This window comes from Chiloscyllium plagiosum, unplaced genomic scaffold, assembly GCF_037043375.1.
Source record: "Chiloscyllium plagiosum isolate Xiang-an unplaced genomic scaffold, Cpla_swu_hap1 HiC_scaffold_33, whole genome shotgun sequence".
NCBI classification, from domain to species: domain Eukaryota; kingdom Metazoa; phylum Chordata; class Chondrichthyes; order Orectolobiformes; family Hemiscylliidae; genus Chiloscyllium; species Chiloscyllium plagiosum.
Genome location: NW_028270171.1, coordinates 21,249,586 through 21,266,466, shown reverse-complemented (window position 1 = coordinate 21,266,466; position 16,881 = coordinate 21,249,586). Strand labels below are relative to the sequence as shown.

At 49.9% G+C, this 16,881-nt stretch overlaps 1 protein-coding gene across 7 annotated transcripts in view; it reads right to left on the bottom strand.

Annotated features, from left to right (window-relative positions):
• Positions 1 to 315: 315 nt before the first annotated feature.
• The window catches only part of LOC122542283 (cytochrome b-c1 complex subunit 2, mitochondrial-like), a 105,586-nt gene continuing 89,020 nt past the window's right edge, over positions 316 to 16,881 (bottom strand). For 5 of the 7 annotated variants that reach the window (XM_043679862.2, XM_087978339.1, XM_087978340.1 and 2 more), the window contains 3 exons: positions 8,074 to 8,150; positions 2,824 to 2,977; positions 316 to 617 (listed from right to left, as the gene is read on the bottom strand). In XM_043679862.2, the coding sequence (XP_043535797.2) occupies positions 534 to 617; positions 2,824 to 2,977; positions 8,074 to 8,150 (315 nt within the window). In that variant the 3' untranslated portion in view covers positions 316 to 533. Of the gene's footprint in view, positions 618 to 2,823; positions 2,978 to 8,073; positions 8,151 to 14,868; positions 15,113 to 16,881 lie in introns of those variants that run through there. The other 2 variants (XR_015752568.1, XM_087978342.1) reach the window with 2 other exon arrangements.

Genomic DNA, 16,881 nt, shown 5'->3' with positions numbered 1-16,881 from the left:
CAGAGTAATAACTGTGCTGGGGACCTGGGCACCATCAACACTGGGGTCAGAGTAATAACAGAGCTTGGGTCCTGGGCACCATCAACACTGGGGTTAGAGTAATAACAGAGCTGAGACTCCGACTCCGGTTACTCAACGCTCTGACCAATGAGGGTGGGTGTGAGTGAAGTCCCTTTCGGTCATGGCTGACCATGGGTTGCTACATCCTGCCAATGAAGGAAGGCGTGCCAAATGCCTTCTTCACCCACCCTGTATCTTGGTGACACCACTTTTTGAGGAACTATGTACCTGCACCTCTAGGTCTCTCTGAAAAAAATCAAATAGAATCGCTCTTCTTTTCAATCATTTAATTTGCAATGAACAAGGAAGGAAAAACGAGAGGCTCCTTCGGAACGAAAAGTTATGCAATGAACACGTAACACTCAACATCAAACAATGTCCAAAGTCAACAAAGGGTCATATATCCTCCCATTCAAAACCTTTGAAAGATTAACACTCAAACAATGAAGTGATTGTGAAAGGTGATACCCTGATTAAAGTTCATCCAGGAATGGTGTGCTGGCGAGTCTGCCACAGACTGCCATCGACTTGGTTCCTGAAGCAAACTTCTCAGCCGCCTGTAAACACAGAACAAGGAAAGGTAGGGCCTGGATTTACAAAGCCCTTCATCAGAGATCCCCGGGTCAGGCAGCTCCAGATCACGGAGAAACCCACACACTCCCTTAGGGTCTCAGGTCACCTCGATTATCTCTGCAGCTGACAGCCTCTGCTCCTGAAGCACGGCCAATACTGGTTTTTGCTGAACTTACAAGTTTTTCGCAGGAAGCTGCCACAAACAGCACTCTGATATCAACCAAACGAACCATCAGTTTGTTGGTCGACTGGGGGGAGAAATGTTGCCCAGGACAATAGTGATTGTTGCTTTTTATTTCTTACAAATAGCGCCAGGGGATCGTTTAAACCTGCTCTACAGTCAGATGAGGCTTCAGCTTAATGTTCCATTAAAAGGATGACATCTTAGCGAGTTTTGAGAAGATTAGCTCAGGTTGAGGTTCTGGATGTAGGTTTGCTCACTGAGTTGGAAGGTTTGTTTCCAGAATGTTTCGTCACCGTACTTGGTAGCATCTTCAGTGAGCCTCCCAAGGAAACACTGGTAGTATGGCCCATGTTTTATTTAAGTGTTTAGGTTTCCTTAGGTTGGTGACATCATTTCTTGTGGGTGATGTCATTTCCTTTTTATTTCGGGGTGGTAAATGGGATTCAACTCAATGTGTTTGTTGTTCGAGTTCCCGTAGGAATGCCATGCTTCTATCAACAAACACATTGACTTGGATCCCACTTACCACCCCCTGAGAAAAAGAACAGGAAATTACATCACCACAGGAAATGATGCCACCACAAGAAATGATGTCACCAACCCAAGGAATCCTAAACACCTAAATAAAAAGCGGGCTACACCGCCTGTGCTTCATCCGGAGGCTCACTGATGATGTTCCCTAGTATGGTGACGAAATGTCTGAAATCAAACCTTCCAGCTCAGCGAGCAAATCTACATCCAGGATTACATCTACTCACTGAAACATGGAATAGAATCCCTAAATACAGAAAGAGGCCGTTCTGCCCATTGAGTCTGCACTGACCCACCCCAGAGTATCCCACTCAGACCAAGCCCTCAACCCTATCTCCATAGCCCCAGATTTCCTCTGGCTAATCCACCTCGCCTGCACATCTCTGGGGCAATTTCCCACGGTCAATCCACCTCGCCTGCACATCTCTGGGGCAATTTCCCACAGTCAATCCACTTGACCTGTACATCTTTCGGCTGTGAGAAGAAACTGGAGCATCTGGAGGAAACTCACGCAGACAGAGTGAGGACATGCAAACTTCCCACAGATGCCAGCTGAGGCTGGAATTGAACCCGGCTCCCTGGCCCTGTGAGGCAGCAGTGCTAACACTGAGCCACCATGCCGCCCAGTCTACATTAACATCGGCATCATTGACATTTTGTACACAGATCCCTGGGGAGTAACTTGAACTCATAAGCTCTGGGAGGAAGTGAGGACTGCAGATGCTGGAGATCAGAATCGAGATCAGTGTGGCGCTGGAAAAGCACAGCAAGGTCAGGCAGCATCTGAGGAGCAGGAGAATTGATGTTTTGGGCAGGAGCCCCTCGATGAAGGGTTTGTGCTCAAAATGTCGACTCTCCTGCTCCTCGGATGCTGACTGACCTACCGTGCTTTTCCAGCCCCACACTTTTGACTCATAAGCATCTGGGTCAAGGGTTGAACACGGCAGCCACTGAGCCACAACAAACCTTGTGAGTCTCTGGTCAATGACGCAAACTCAGTCTGGAAACTAATGCTGTGAAAGATCCCCTTGGCTTCTCCCCAAATTAGTTCACATGATGATGACAACAACTGACATCTTGTTTTTTAGATCAGATTCCCTACAGTGTGGAAACAGGCCCTTTGGCCCAACAAGTCCACACTGACCCTCCGAAGAGTAACCCACCCAGACCCATTTCCCTTTGACTAAGGTACCTAACACAATGGGTCAATTTAGCGTGGCCAATTCACCTGACCTGCACATCTTTGGACTGTGGGAGGAAACTGGAGCCACCCGGAGGAAACCGACGCAGATACGGGGAGAACGTGCAAACTCCACACAGACAGTCACCCGAGGCTGCAATCGAACCCGGGTGCCTGGTGCTGTGAGGCTGTAATGCTAACCACTGAGCCACTGTGCCATCCCAGATTTGCCTCATGGTCCATGAGAAACACTCAAAAGGCCTACACTAATGTCCCTGTCACAGTCTGCACTCACCTTTACCACATCCTTTTTACTAATCTCTTTGATCTGGTCGACAGCAGATATAGGTGAGATATAAGTCCCAGTTGTGAGAATCTGTAACCCCATCTCCTCCAGTAAGGTGTCAAGTGTTTCCAATGCCATCAGATTGCGAGCAATCAACTGATTCCTGTGCAATGAGGGAGAAGGAAAAACAACAGATGGGAAATGTCATTCCCGCATTTCCAGAAGCAGAACCATTCACAATACAACCATCAATGACTTGGATGAGGGGATCAGAAGCAATATTTTCAAGGCTGCTCATGACACAAAGCTAGGTGGGTTATGAGAAGGAAGCAAGGAGACTCCGGGGTGAAAGCAGAACCGGTCTGTTTCTGATTTCCAGCACCCACAGTTCTTCGGTTTTTAGTTTTGTTTCGACTTCAGGGAGATCTGGTCAAATTGAGCAAACACTTGCGGGACAGCATGGCTAAATGTGAAAATCGAATGAGCAGCATCTTCATTAATTGGCGATCTATTGGGAAGGGTCGATGTACAAGAGGGCGTCGTGTCCTTGTACACCAATCAATGACAGTAGACAGGGAGGTGCAGCAAGCAATGAGGAAGGCAATTGGTTTATTCACCTCCATTACAGTAGAGTTTGAGTTAATAGGGAGGTATGTCTTGCTGCAGTTATTCAGGGCTTTGGTGAAATGGTATTGGGTACAGTTTTGGCTCTCTCCCTCAGACAGAATACAGTTACCACAGAGGGAATGCAGTGGAGGGTCACTCGGCTGATACTGGGGATGCCCCACGAGGAGAGATTGGTTCGACTGGGCCTGTATTTACTAGAGCTTTGAAGGACGAGAGGGACTCTGATTGAAACGTATAAAATCTTAAGAGGGCCGGGCAGACTTGATGCAGGGAAGAGGCGTCCCCTAGTTGAGGGGAGTCTAGAACCAGGGGACCCCATCTCAGGATGTGGGGTTGGCCATTGAGGACTGAGATCAGGGAACAGTTCTTCATCCTGAAGGTGGTCAGCCTCACACAGGAGGCCAGGTCACTGAACATATTCAGGGAAAGTGGTGTGTATGGAACAGGGCAGCACGGTGGCTCAGTGGTTAACACTGCTGCCTCACAGCATCGGGGGCCCGGTTCAATCCCAGCCTCAGGCGACTGTCTGTGTGGAGCTTGCACATTCTCCCCATGTCTGCGTGGGTTTCCTCCAGGTGCTCCGGTTTCCTCTCACAGTCTAAAGATGTGCAGATTAGGGTGAATTGGCCATGCTAAATTGCCCGTAGTGTTAGGTGCATTAGTCAGGGGGAAATGGGTCTGAATGGGTTACTCTTCAGAGGGTCGGTGTGGACTTGTTGGGCCGAAGGGCCTGTTTCCACACTGTAGGGAATCTAATCTGATCAAGCTGCCAGAGGAGGTGGTGGGGTCGGGTACAATTATGACATTTAAAATCATCTGGATGGGAACTTGAATAGGAAGGGATATGCCAGCAAATGGGACTAGGCCAGATTGGGAATCTGGTTAGCTGGGACACGGTGGACCAAAGAATCTGTTTCTGTGCTGTATGACTCAAAAGAGATTAAACATTTTCTGGATATTAAAGGCTTCAAGAGGTAAGGGTGGCAAGTAGGAATATTGAGGTAGAGGATCAGCCATGCTCCTATTAAACGAGAGGAGCACGTTCCAAGGGCTGATTGGTCTATGCCTCCTCTTAGTCTCCATGTAAACATTCCCTTGAGTTTCGAAAGGGTGCTGCAAACTGTGGCATCGAACCTTGCCTCAGACCCAGAGATCGGGTGTGGCGATTTAGTCAGGGTATCAGGGTGGACCCCCCAAGGATTGAGGATAGCTTGCTTCCACTCCAAAGCAGTGGCCTCTGAGATGACAACAAACTCTGCCCCCTGTCAGGCAAGTTGGTATTACAGGAGAGGGGTAGCTGGCGGGTTTGGACGTTTGCAGGATCCCTCCAAAGACCTCTCTCTGCACGGTGAAGCCTCTCAATGGGGTTGATGCCTTCCGGAAAGAGCTTTATCCATCTCGTTCAGTCACGAGCCAGGGCCTCCTATCAGTCGATGACCTCTTCAGGGAAGCTGGGCGCAAATCGCTGAGTTTCTTTTTTATTCATTTATTGGAGGTGGGCATCACCTGCTGGGCCAGTATTTATAGCTCGCCAGTTCCCTTTGAAGAAAGTGGTGGTGAGCTGCCTTCCTGAACTGTTGCTAATTTTGGGAATTCCAGGATTTTGACCCAGTGGCACTGAAGGAGCGGTGAAGTATTTCCTGGTTCAGGATGGTGAGGAGGGGAACTTGCAGGGGGTGGTATTCCCATGTACCTGCTGCCCTTGTCGTTCTCGATGGAAGTGGTCGTGGGTTTTGGAAGGTGCTGTCGAAGGACCTTCTGTGAATTTCTGCAGCGCATCTTGTAGAGAGGTACCCACTGCTGCGACTGAGCTGGGATTAGACGCTTGTGGGTGCGCTGCCAATCGAGCGGGGGCTGCTTTGTCCTGGGTGGTGTCGAGCTCCTTGAGTGTTGTTGGGGCTGCCCCCATCCAGGCCAGTGGGGAGAGTGTTCAGTCACACTCCTGACCCGTGCCTTGTGGACGGTGGGCAGGATTTGGGGAGTCAGGAGGTGACTCTGATCTGAACTTGTAGCCACCATGTTTATGTGACGCCAGTCCAGTTGAGTTTCTGGGACAAAGTGAGGACTGCAGATGCTGGAGATCAGAGTCGAGAGTGTGGTGCTGGGAAAGCACAGCAGGTCAGGCAGCATCCGAGGAGCAGGAGAATCAACGTTTCGGGCATAAGCCCTTCATCAAGAAGGTGGTGAAGGGCTTCCTGATGAAGGGCTTATGCCTGAAACTTCGATTCTCCTGCTCCTCGGATGCTGCCTGACCTGCTGTGCTTTCCCAGCACCACACTCTCGACAGTTGAGTTTCTGGTCAATGGTAACCCACAGGATGCTGATATTGGAGGATTCAGTGATGGTTACACAACTGTATGACCATTATCTGTCTGGGAATCTCCTGCTGTGACTGAGGTCATAGTCGTGACGTTGCTTTGGGAAATCTGATGTCAGGCAGATGATCAACATGTACCCCACCCCGTGGAGATGGTTTCCCGTGATTAGCAGCTTAGTGTGAGAGAGGCGAGGGCGTGAGCAAGCAGGATTAGAGAGGACGCTGTTCCAAAACCAACTGTCTTCTCACTGCAATGGTGGAGGTCCCACGAGTGATACGTCTTCAGCGCTCCAAGGTCATTGTGATACCAAAGTAATAGCCTCATTAAGTTATGACAGAACGAGGTAGAGTGGGGGCAGGGCGGTGAAAAGACTCCACATTAACAGACAAAGGGATATTTGAGGCCGCAGATTTTGAGTTTTGCTGCAAAAGACAAATGCAAACCCTTTTTTAGGGGGTTTTTTCTCCTCGTGTCTCTTCGGGACAGAAACGAGAGAGTTGGGGGAGCGGTAGATTATGCTGCGTGAGGTGAAGGGGTTACTGATTGGTTCGTGAGCTGACTCTAGGCGTTGCCATGGAGACTGGAAATGATTGTTCACCCTACAACCCGACCCCCATTCCCCCAGACTCTCGTTGATTTTGAACATTTCCTGGACTTGTTCTTTGTGGTTTCAGAACACAGGTCTTGACCTTGGTCGTGGGTAAGTTGTTGGAGGGAATCCGGAGGGACAGGGTGTACATGTATGTGGAAAGGCAAGGACTGATTCGGGATAGTCAACATGGCTTTGTGCGTGGGAAATCATGTCTCACAAACTTGATTGAGTTTTATGAAGAAGTAACAAAGAGGATTGATGAGGGCAGAGCAGTAGATGTGATCTATATGGACTTCAGTAAGGCGTTCGACAAGGTTCCCCATGGGAGACTGATTAGCAACGTTAGATCTCATGGAATACAGGGAGAACTAGCCATTTGGATACAGAACTGGCTCAAAGGTAGAAGACAGAGGGTGGTGGTGGAGGGTTGTTTTTCAGACTGGAGGCCTGTGACCAGTGGAGTGCCACAAGGATCGGTACTGGGCCCTCTACTTTTTGTCATTTACATAAATGTTTTGGATGCGAGCATGAGAGGTACAGTTAGTAAGTTTGCAGTTGACACCAAAATTGGAGGTGGTGGACAACAGGATCTTGATCAGATGGGCCAATGGGCTGAGAAGTGGCAGATGGAGTTTAATTCAGATAAATGCAAGGTGCTGCATTTTGGGAAAGCAAATCTTAGCAGGACTTATACATTTAATGGTAAGGTCCTAGAGAGTGTTGCTGAGACCTAGGAGTGCAGGTTCATAGCTCCTTGAAAGTGGAGTCGCAGGTAGATAGGATAGTGAAGAAGGCGTTTGGTATGCTTTCCTTTATTGGTCAGAGTATTGAGTACAGGAGTTGGGAGGTCATGTTGCGGCTGTACAGGGCATTGGTTTGGCCACTGTTGGAATATCGCATGCAATTCTGGTCTCCTTCCTATCGGAAAGATGTTGTGAAACTTGAAAGGGTTCAGAAAAGATTTACAAGGATGTTGCCAGGGTTAGAAGATTTGAGCTATAGGGAGAGGCTGAACAGGTTGGGGCTGTTTTCCCTGGAGCGTCGGAGGCTGAGGGGTGACCTTATAGAGGTTTATAAAATTATGAGGGACATGGATAGGGTAAATAGGCAAAGTCTTTTCCCTGGAGTCGGGGAGTCCAGAACTAGAGGGCATTGGTTTAGGGTGAGAGGGGAAAGATATTAAAGGGACCTAAGGGGCAACCTTTTCACACAGAGGGTGATGCGTGTGGATTGAGCTGCCAGAGGATGTGGTGGAGGCTGGTACAATTGCAACATTTAAGAGGCATTTGGATGGGTATATGAATAGGAAGGGTTTGGTGGGATATGGGCCGGGTGCTGGCAGGTGGGACTAGGTTGGGTTGGGATATCTGGACGGGTTGGACCGAAGGGTCTGTTTCCACGCTGTACATCTCTATGACTCTACCAATCCACAGAGAGATTACACCACACCCACTCAGCTTTCTGTGAGGGGAGTTGTGGATCATGTTGTCAGGGGAACTGCAGGCGGGAAGGTGGAGTTGAGGTGACAGTTATGTCAGCCATAGTCTCATTGAATGGAGAGGAGTGTTCAAGGGGCTGAATAGCCTAATCCTGCTACTAAATTCTAGAGCAAACTCACTTTCCAGTCTTTACTACAAAACACGCTAATTTAGGCACGCCAAACACAACATCCTCTCTTCACATTGGAATCAGATACTGGATATAAGCAGGTACTGTACTTACTTTCCTCTCTCGATGTCTTCCTCACTTATCTTGCCATCAGCTACATGTTTGACGTGTGACACAGCGGCATTGATAACCTGCAACATCAAACTCATCAATCGGGGGAAACCTGCTTTTTTATTCAGCCGACAGGGAGATGCGTTCAATCCCAAACTGGGAATATTAGGCAGGAGCTAGAGTCAGAGAGGTACACAGCATGGACCGGGAGCTCCTGGCCCAGAGGTAAGGACACTGCCACTGAACTCCAGGACCATGCCCAGTCCGATTCTGACTGCAATTAGCAGTCACTCAGGCAAACATCCCACCAAGGGTCACTAGGCAGTCAGTGGGAATTGTCCCCACACCGCTTCCCCCCCTCCCCAAACCTCTGGAGTATTAGCTGAGGTTCCTCAATGACTCGTGCAGTGGCAATACCTCAATATTACCACACTCACCCCCCTGCCCCAGAACCTCCAATCAGTTGGGATTCTAACCCCCAAAATGCTGGTCAATTGAGTTCCCCATGAACTGCACAGTCTGTTAGGAGTCTCATCTGCATACCTAAGCTCTGGCCTGCCTACGTTGACAATTATTTACATCTCTAAATCGTGTGAAGACTCTACATGGCCATTCCTACTCCCTCCTGTCGTTGTATATCCACAGTCCTCAGGAACCGGCCTGTCTGTAGAGTCATAGAGATGTACAGCAGGAAACAGTCTCTTCGGTCCAACCCGTCCACATCGACCAGATATCCCAACCCAATCTAGTCCCACCTGCCAGCACCCGGCCCATATCCCTCCAAACCCTTCCTATTCATATACCCATCCAAATGCCTCTTAAATGTTGCAATTGTACCAGCCTCCAACATATCTTCTGGCAGCTCATTCCATACACGAACCACCCTCTGTGTGAAAAAGTTGCCCCTTCGGTCCCTTTTATATCTTTCCCCTCTCACCCTAAACCTATGCCCTCTAGTTCTGGACTCTCCCACCCCAGGGAAAAGACTTTGCCTATTTACCCTATCCATGCCCCTCATGATTTTATAAACCTCTATAAGGTCACCCCTCAGCCTCGACACTCCAGGGAAAACACCCCAGCCTGTCCAGCCTCTCCCTATAGCTCAAACTCTCCAACCCTGGCATTGTAATTCCCTTTTTTTCGCGTGTCCCTAATTCTCACTTCCCACTTCAGTGGAATATTTTCTGGGAGATACAGGCTCCAGCATGAAGTTCCCATCACCCCCTAAAACAAGGGAAGAGTGTATTCTGTGTGCGGCCTGCCCAATAAAACTCCTTCAATTCAATATCTATCAGGAGGAGGCCAGTCAGCTCCTCCTGGCTGCTCCACAATGTGGAGGTGCCGGTGTTGGACTGGGCTGGACAAGGTCAGAAGTCACACGATACCAGGTTATAGTCCAACAGGTTTATTTGCAATCACAAGCTTTCAGAACAAGCAGCGTTGGGACTATAACCTGGTGTCTTGTGACTTCTGACAATAAAATCACGGCTGACCTGATTGCGACCTCAAATCCACACTCCTGCACCCCCACGTTTAACAAGAATCTATCTACGTGCACCTTATGGGCATTCTGGACTCTGCTTGCAACACCTTTTCAGGCAGAGTTCTCGCAGTGTACTATTTTCATTGACTCTCTGTTTTAACCAGGTGACCCCTGGGTTTTAAACATTGGCCCCTGGATCTAGATTCTCCTCCAAGAGGGGACAGTCTCTCCACATTCATCCTGTCACGAGATTTTAGAATTTTATGTTTCAATGAATGCTGCCTCTTACATTTCTAAACAGACAAAAAAAACTGCAGATGCTGGAATCTGAGGTAGACAGGCAGGAGGCTGGAGGAACACAGCAAGCAAGGCGGCATCAGGAGGGACAGGCAGGAGGCTGGAGGAACACAGCAAGCCAGGCGGCATCAGGAGGGACAGGCAGGAGGCTGGAGGAACACAGCAAGGCAGGCAGCATCAGGAGGGACAGGCAGGAGGCTGGAGGAACACAGTAAGCCAGGCAGCATCAGGAGGGACAGGCAGGAGGCTGGAGGAACACAGCAAGGCAGGCAGCATCAGGAGGGACAGGCAGGAGGCTGGGGGAACACAGCAAGCCAGGCAGCATCAGGAGGGACAGGCAGGAGGCTGGAGGAACACAGCAAGCCAGGCAGCATCAGGAGGGACAGGCAGGAGGCTGGGGGAACACAGCAAGCCAGGCAGCATCAGGATGGACAGGCAGGAGGCTGGGAGAACACAGCAGGCCAGGCGGCATCAGGAGGGACAGGCAGGAGGCTGGGAGAACACAGCAAGCCAGGCGGCATCAGGAGGGACAGGCAGGAGGCTGGGAGAACACAGCAAGCCAGGCAGCATCAGGAGGGACAGGCAGGAGGCTGGAGGAACGCAGCAAGGCAGGCAGCATCAGGAGGGACAGGCAGGAGGCTGGAGGAACACAGCAAGGCAGGCAGCATCAGGAGGGACAGGCAGGAGGCTGGGGGAACACAGCAAGCCAGGCAGCATCAGGGGGTGGAGAACTGAAGAAGGGTTACACCAGAAACGTTGACTTCTCCACCTCCTGATGCTGCCTGGCTTGCTGTGTTCCCTCAGCCTCCTGCCTGTCCCTCCTGATGCTGCCTGCCTTGCTGTGTTCCCTCAGCCTCCTGCCTGTCCCTCCTGATGCTGCCTGGCTTGCTGTGCTCCTTCAGCCTCCTACCGGTCTACCTCTTACTGTTCTAAATGCAACCTGAAACTTGCATTCAGAAAAGATTTACAAGGATGTTGCCAGGGTTGGAGAGTTTGAGCTACAGGGAGAGGCTGAACAGGCTGGGGCTGTTTTCCCTGGAGCGTCGGAAGCTGAGGGGTGACCTTATAGAAGTTTATAAATAATATGAGGGGCATGGATAGGGTAAATCGACAAAGTCTTTTCCCTGGGGTGTGGGAGTCCAGAACTAGAGGGCATAGGTTTAGGGTGAGAGGGGAAAGATATATAAGAGACCTAAGGGGCAACTTTTTCACACAGAGGGTGGTACGTGCATGGAATGAGCTGCCAGATGAAGTGGTGGAGGCTGGTACAATTGTAACATTTAAGAGGCATTTGGATGGGTATATGAATAGGAAGGGTTTGGAGGGATATGGGCCGGGTGCTGGCAGGTGGGAATAGAATGGGTCGGGATATCTGGACGCATTGGACCGAAGGGTGTTTCCATGTTGTACATCTCTAGGACTCTTAAATACAAGCCTAACCTGTCCAACTGTTCCTCATAAGGTGAGCTGCCCATAAGCCTTCTCTACAATGCATTTATATTCTTCCATAAGTAAGGTAGCCGTGACTGTGCACATTATTTCAGAGGCAGCCTCACTGGTGCCCTGTATCGCTGAAACATAACCTCCCTTCATTTGTATTCAATTCCTCTCGTGAGAAATGGTAACTCTCTGTTTGCGTTTCTGATTACTTCCTGTATCTGCATGCTAAGGTTTTGCGATTTATGCACAAAGGTGTGTCAGAGCTCTCATTATTTAAATAATATTTTATATTTTTCCTGCCAAATTGGACAACTTCACATTTCCCCACATCTCTGCCCCCTCACTGAGAACCAATCTATTTGTCGCCTCTTCACAACTTAAGGTATGTGTACAAAATGCTGACTGGAAGCCCCAGTCCAGCTGATGCTGTAGGCCAGAGAAGATATCGCATTGATGCTGCAATATAGTGTGCTTTCTCCATGGTTCAGCCAGGCTACAAGAAGCTTTCTGTTTCACATCTGATACATTTTGTCCCAAATGTTTGAGCTTGAATTGGGCAGGTTTCTAATTGTTGCTTGGAAAAATGTTCCTTGTGTTTAAACCTTACTTCCTGACCTTAATTTATATTGTCTGCAAGTGTGGTAACTATACCTTCCGTCCCCTCATCTAACTTATTTACAGAAATTAGAATCATACAGTGCGGAGAGAGGCCATTCGACCCATCGGGTTTGCACCGGCCCTCCAAAGAACATCCCACCCAGACCCATGACCCCACCTTATCATCCTGCATTTCCCAACGGCCAATCCACCTGACCTGCACACCTTTGGACTGTGGGAGGAAACCCACGCAGACACAGGGAGAATGTGCCAACTCCACACAGACAGTCTCCCGAGGCTGGAATCGAACCCAGGGCCCTGGTGCTGTGAGGCAGCAGTGCTAACCACTGAGCCATCCAGTTATAAACTGTTGAGGTCTCAGCAATGATGCTTGTGGCACACCACTTATTGTGTCTGGTTGGCCTAAAAGACACCCATTTGTAGCTACTCTCTGTTTCCTGTTAGGTAATCCCTTATATGATGAGCTTTTATTCTCCACAATATCCTTTGATGTGGGCCCTTATCCAAGATACCCTGGACTAGAACATAGAACATAGAACAGTCCAGCACAGTACAGGCCCTTCAACCCTCGACATTGTGCTGGCCCTTTATCCTACTCCACGATCAGACTAACCTACATACCCTTCATTGTATTATCTTCCTTATGCCTGTCCAAGAGATAGGATGCTCTAAACCCTTTAAATTTGGGACATGAGTTTGCGGAATTCACAGCTGAACGAAGATTCACTGAGCTGTCTGGCTGACACAGACTCGGCGATATGCAAGGCTAGGGGCAGCTGTCTGGACCAGGGGTTTAGCTTGTAAATACACCACACGCACCTCAGCGAAAGACACTGAACACCAGCCTGCAGAGCAAGCAACTGAGACATTCTAGAGCTGACAAAATACAAAACCATTCAACGTTTAATCGCTTTGCTGGGACACAGAGAAACAGAAAATTCCACACCATTGTTAGCACATGCTAAACATGCTTGCCTCTGAATGTGAAGGCTTTACAGTTATCAGTAAAACTTTAACCTCCACACAAGAGAAACACTGGACATTTAAAACTATCGCTGACCAAGACCCTCGAGTCCTTCGAAAAGAATAAAACTCCCGGAAGCGACGGCTTACCGGTCGAGCTCTATTCCGCTCTGTGGGACTTGATTGGCCAGGACCTGCTGGAGGTGTATGTCAGTATGCTTCGGGCAGGTACCATGAGTGAATCCATGAGGAAAGGCATCATCACCCTCATCTACAAGCGGAAGGGGGAGAGGAAGGAACTCAGAAATTGGAGACCAATCTCACTGTTGAATGCAGATTACAAAATTCTGTCAAAGATAATCGCCAACCGGGTCAGGTCTGCTCTAGGGTCGGTGATTCACCCTGACCAAACCTGTGCTGTACCGGGCAGGAAGATCGCTGAGAGTCTCGCACTCCTCAGAGATACGATCGCCTACGTGCAGGACAGAGGGTTGGACACCTGCCTGATCAGCCTGGACCAGGAGAAAGCCTTTGACAGGATATCACACCCGTATATGAGAGATGTTCTCTCCAAAATGGGCTTCGGGGAGGGAATCGCTAATTGGATCAGACTGCTCTACACCAACATTGTCAGTGCAGTCTCAATCAATGGGTGGGCATCAGATAGCTTCCCAGTCAGATCTGGAGTCAGGCAGGGCTGCCCTCTCTCTCCTGCCTTGTTTGCGTGCGGCATAGAGCCATTTGCCGAGTCCATCAGGAAGGATGCGATCTTGAGAGGGGTGACTATTCCTGGCAGCGGGGGCCTGCAGGTTAAGGCCTCCCTGTACATGGATGACGTCACCGTTTTCTGCTCGGATCCGCTGTCCGTGCACAGACTGATGTGCATTTGTGACCAGTTCGAACGGGCCTCGGGGGCCAAGGTAAACCGAGGCAAGAGCGAGGCCATGCTCTTCGGGAACTGGGCCGGCCAATCCTCGATCCCCTTCACCATCAGGACCGACCACCTGAAGGTGCTGGGTATTTGGTTCGGAGGGGCTGGGGCGTGCGCCAAGTCTTGGGAGGAGCGTACCAGCAAAGTGAGGCAGAAACTGGGCAGATGGAAGCTACGGTCGCTCTCCATCGCGGGAAAAAACCTGGTCATCAGGTGTGAGGCACTGTCATTGCTGTTATACGTGGCACAGGTCTGGCCTATTCCCAGAACCTGTGCCGCTGCAGTCACCCGGGCCATCTTCCAGTTTATATGGAGGTCAAAGATGGACCGGGTCCGAAGGGACTCACTGTACAAAGATCTGGGCAACGAGGGAAAAAATACCCCCAATGCCACCCTCACCCTGATGGCCACCTTTGTGTGTGGCTGCATCAAGCTGTGCGTGGATCCCCGGTACGCAAACACCAAGTGTCACTACGTACTGAGGTTCTACCTGTCCCTGGTGTTGCGAAGGATGGGCCTGGCCTCGCTGCCGCGGAACGCTCCGAGTAGTTGGACCGTTCCGTATCACCTGTCCTTCGTGGAGAAGTTTATGAAGACAAACACCTTTGACCACAAGTCCATCAGGAAGTGGTCAGCACGTAGTGTCCTTGAGACCCTTCAGGAAAAGGAGAGGGCGGATCCTATCGAGCAGTTCCCTGTGCAGACTGTCAAAGCCATTTGGCAGAATGCCTCATCGCCAGAACTTTCCAACAAGCACCAAGACATGGCTTGGCTGGTGGTGAGAAGGGCTCTGCCTGTGAGATCCTTTATGCACGCCCGGACTCTCAGCCGCACCGCACGCTGCCCTCGAAGCGGCTGCGGGGGGACGAGACTGTCACACACCTCCTTCTGGAATGTGCCTACGCAGAGGAAGTCTGGAGAGGAATGCAGTGGTGTTTGTCGAGGTTCGTCCCGAGCAGCGCCATGACGCGGGACTCCGTGCTCTACTGTCTGTTCCCTGGGACGCACACCGAGACGAACATCAACTGTGCCTGGAGAATCATCAACTCGGTGAAGGACGCTCTCTGGGTGGTCCGAAACCTGTTGATCTTCCAGCTGAAGGAGTTGACCCCGACTGAGTGTTGTAGACTGGCACATTCCAAGGTCCAGGACTACGTGTTGAGGGACGCGCTGAAGCTTGGGGCAGCTGCCGCCAAGGCGCGGTGGGGAAAGACCACTGTGTAAAGTCTGCCTGCCTAACGAAGAACAGGGGGCCCATGCAGTCATTTGGGCCCTGCTGACACCTCAGCTAAAAATGTAATCGTACCGACCTGTAAATAGGAATGATTACTCTGTTTCGGTATGCAAACAAATGGAATGTTTACATATGTATGGCATGTCCAACTGTACAGACCATTAAAATATTTTATGAATAAAGTATATTTTGAAATAAAAAAAATTTAAAACTATCGCAAACCCATTCACTTTGATCGGAGAATCATTTACACCTCAACCAGTAATCAGGTGCCTTGTTCAGCCCAGAGACGAGGAGCTCAGTCATCAAATCCAGATTTGGCAGGAGCTATGGGGAACCGGCAGGTGGTATAACTGGGGAACCCCCGATCTCGAAGTGGGGGTCGGATTCAGCAAGAGGTTCGGCCAGAGTGTGGAGAATCAACCCCAGCCAGTCGCAGTGAGTCACAGACCGTAACCATCATGGTCTCAGGAAAAGGAAGAGGCAAAGAAAACGATAGTCTCGTCCACCAATCTCCACTTACCGATAAGAAGCGACCGGAGAGCTGAGAGACAGACTGGGGCAGTGCCAATGATTAGATTCCCTACATTGTGGGAACAGGCCCTACAGCCCAACAAGTCTACACCGACCCCCTGAAGAGTAACCCATCCAGACCCATTTCCCTCTGGCTAATGTACCTAACAGTACAGGCAATTTAGCACGGCCAATTCACCTGACCTGCACATCTTTGGACTGTGGGAAGAAACCGGGGCACCCAGAGGAAACCCACGCAGACACAGGGAGAATGTGCAAACTCCACACAGAGGCTGGAATCGAACCCTGGACCCTGGCACTGTGAGGCAGCAATGCTAACCACTGAGCCACCATGCCGTCCATACCATGATGTCCAGAACTGTCTGAGCCAACTGAAGTCACTTCAGGGGGGTCACTGAGACTCTCTGTCCCAGCTCAGTTAGATAGGATTGGAAGGGTAGGCTTTGGGGCTGATGGTACAGGGCACCCCCCTGAGGGAGGGAGGCAGGATAGGACCCCGGGATTAGCATTTTCTCTGTCTCTCTCTCCTTTTCCCTGACACCCAGTGATTAACAGCTCTCTGTAATTTTAAACTAGTCAGAGATGCAAGCGTTAACTGGATTGCTAGCGAGCTGTCAGATAAGTCTCACTTGGCTTGATCCGTAACATTGGGTTTCTTGAAATATTCATTTTCTTTTTCAGTTATTGTATATATTTTCAATTTTGGGAGATAGTGAGGACTGTAGATGCTGGAGAGTCAGAGTCGAAGAGTGTGGTGCAGGAAAAGCACAGCAGGTCAGGCAGCATCCGAGGAGCTGCAGAATCGACATTTCGGGCATAAGCCCTTCATCAGGATGCTGCCTGACCTGTTGTACTTTTCCAGCACCACACTCTTGACTCATCAGGACAGGACACAAGGATGTCAAAACATCAAAGGGAACAACAACTTACACTGCACGAGACACCTGTTTACTTTGCTTCTCATGCTTTATAAATTCATCAGTAGAGCAAAGTTTTGTTTGTTTTAATAAAATCAAGAGTTTGCTTTTCCCTTGAAGCATCTGCCTCCTATGTTTTCCACCACACCACACCTCACTACATACGCCCAGGGTCTGGACCAGGGAGCTGGTGTACCAAAAAAGCACCCAGCACTCCCTACTCTTACCAAACGTTTTCTGGAACTTCAAACACACAACATCCACCGATAGACCCTTCATCCACAGCATGAATTAGCTCCTGTAGGAACTCCAGTAGATTGGTCAGACATGATTTCTCTGTCTGAAAAACCATATCGACTCTGCCTGATTACCTTAAGCTGAGCCAAGTGCCCTG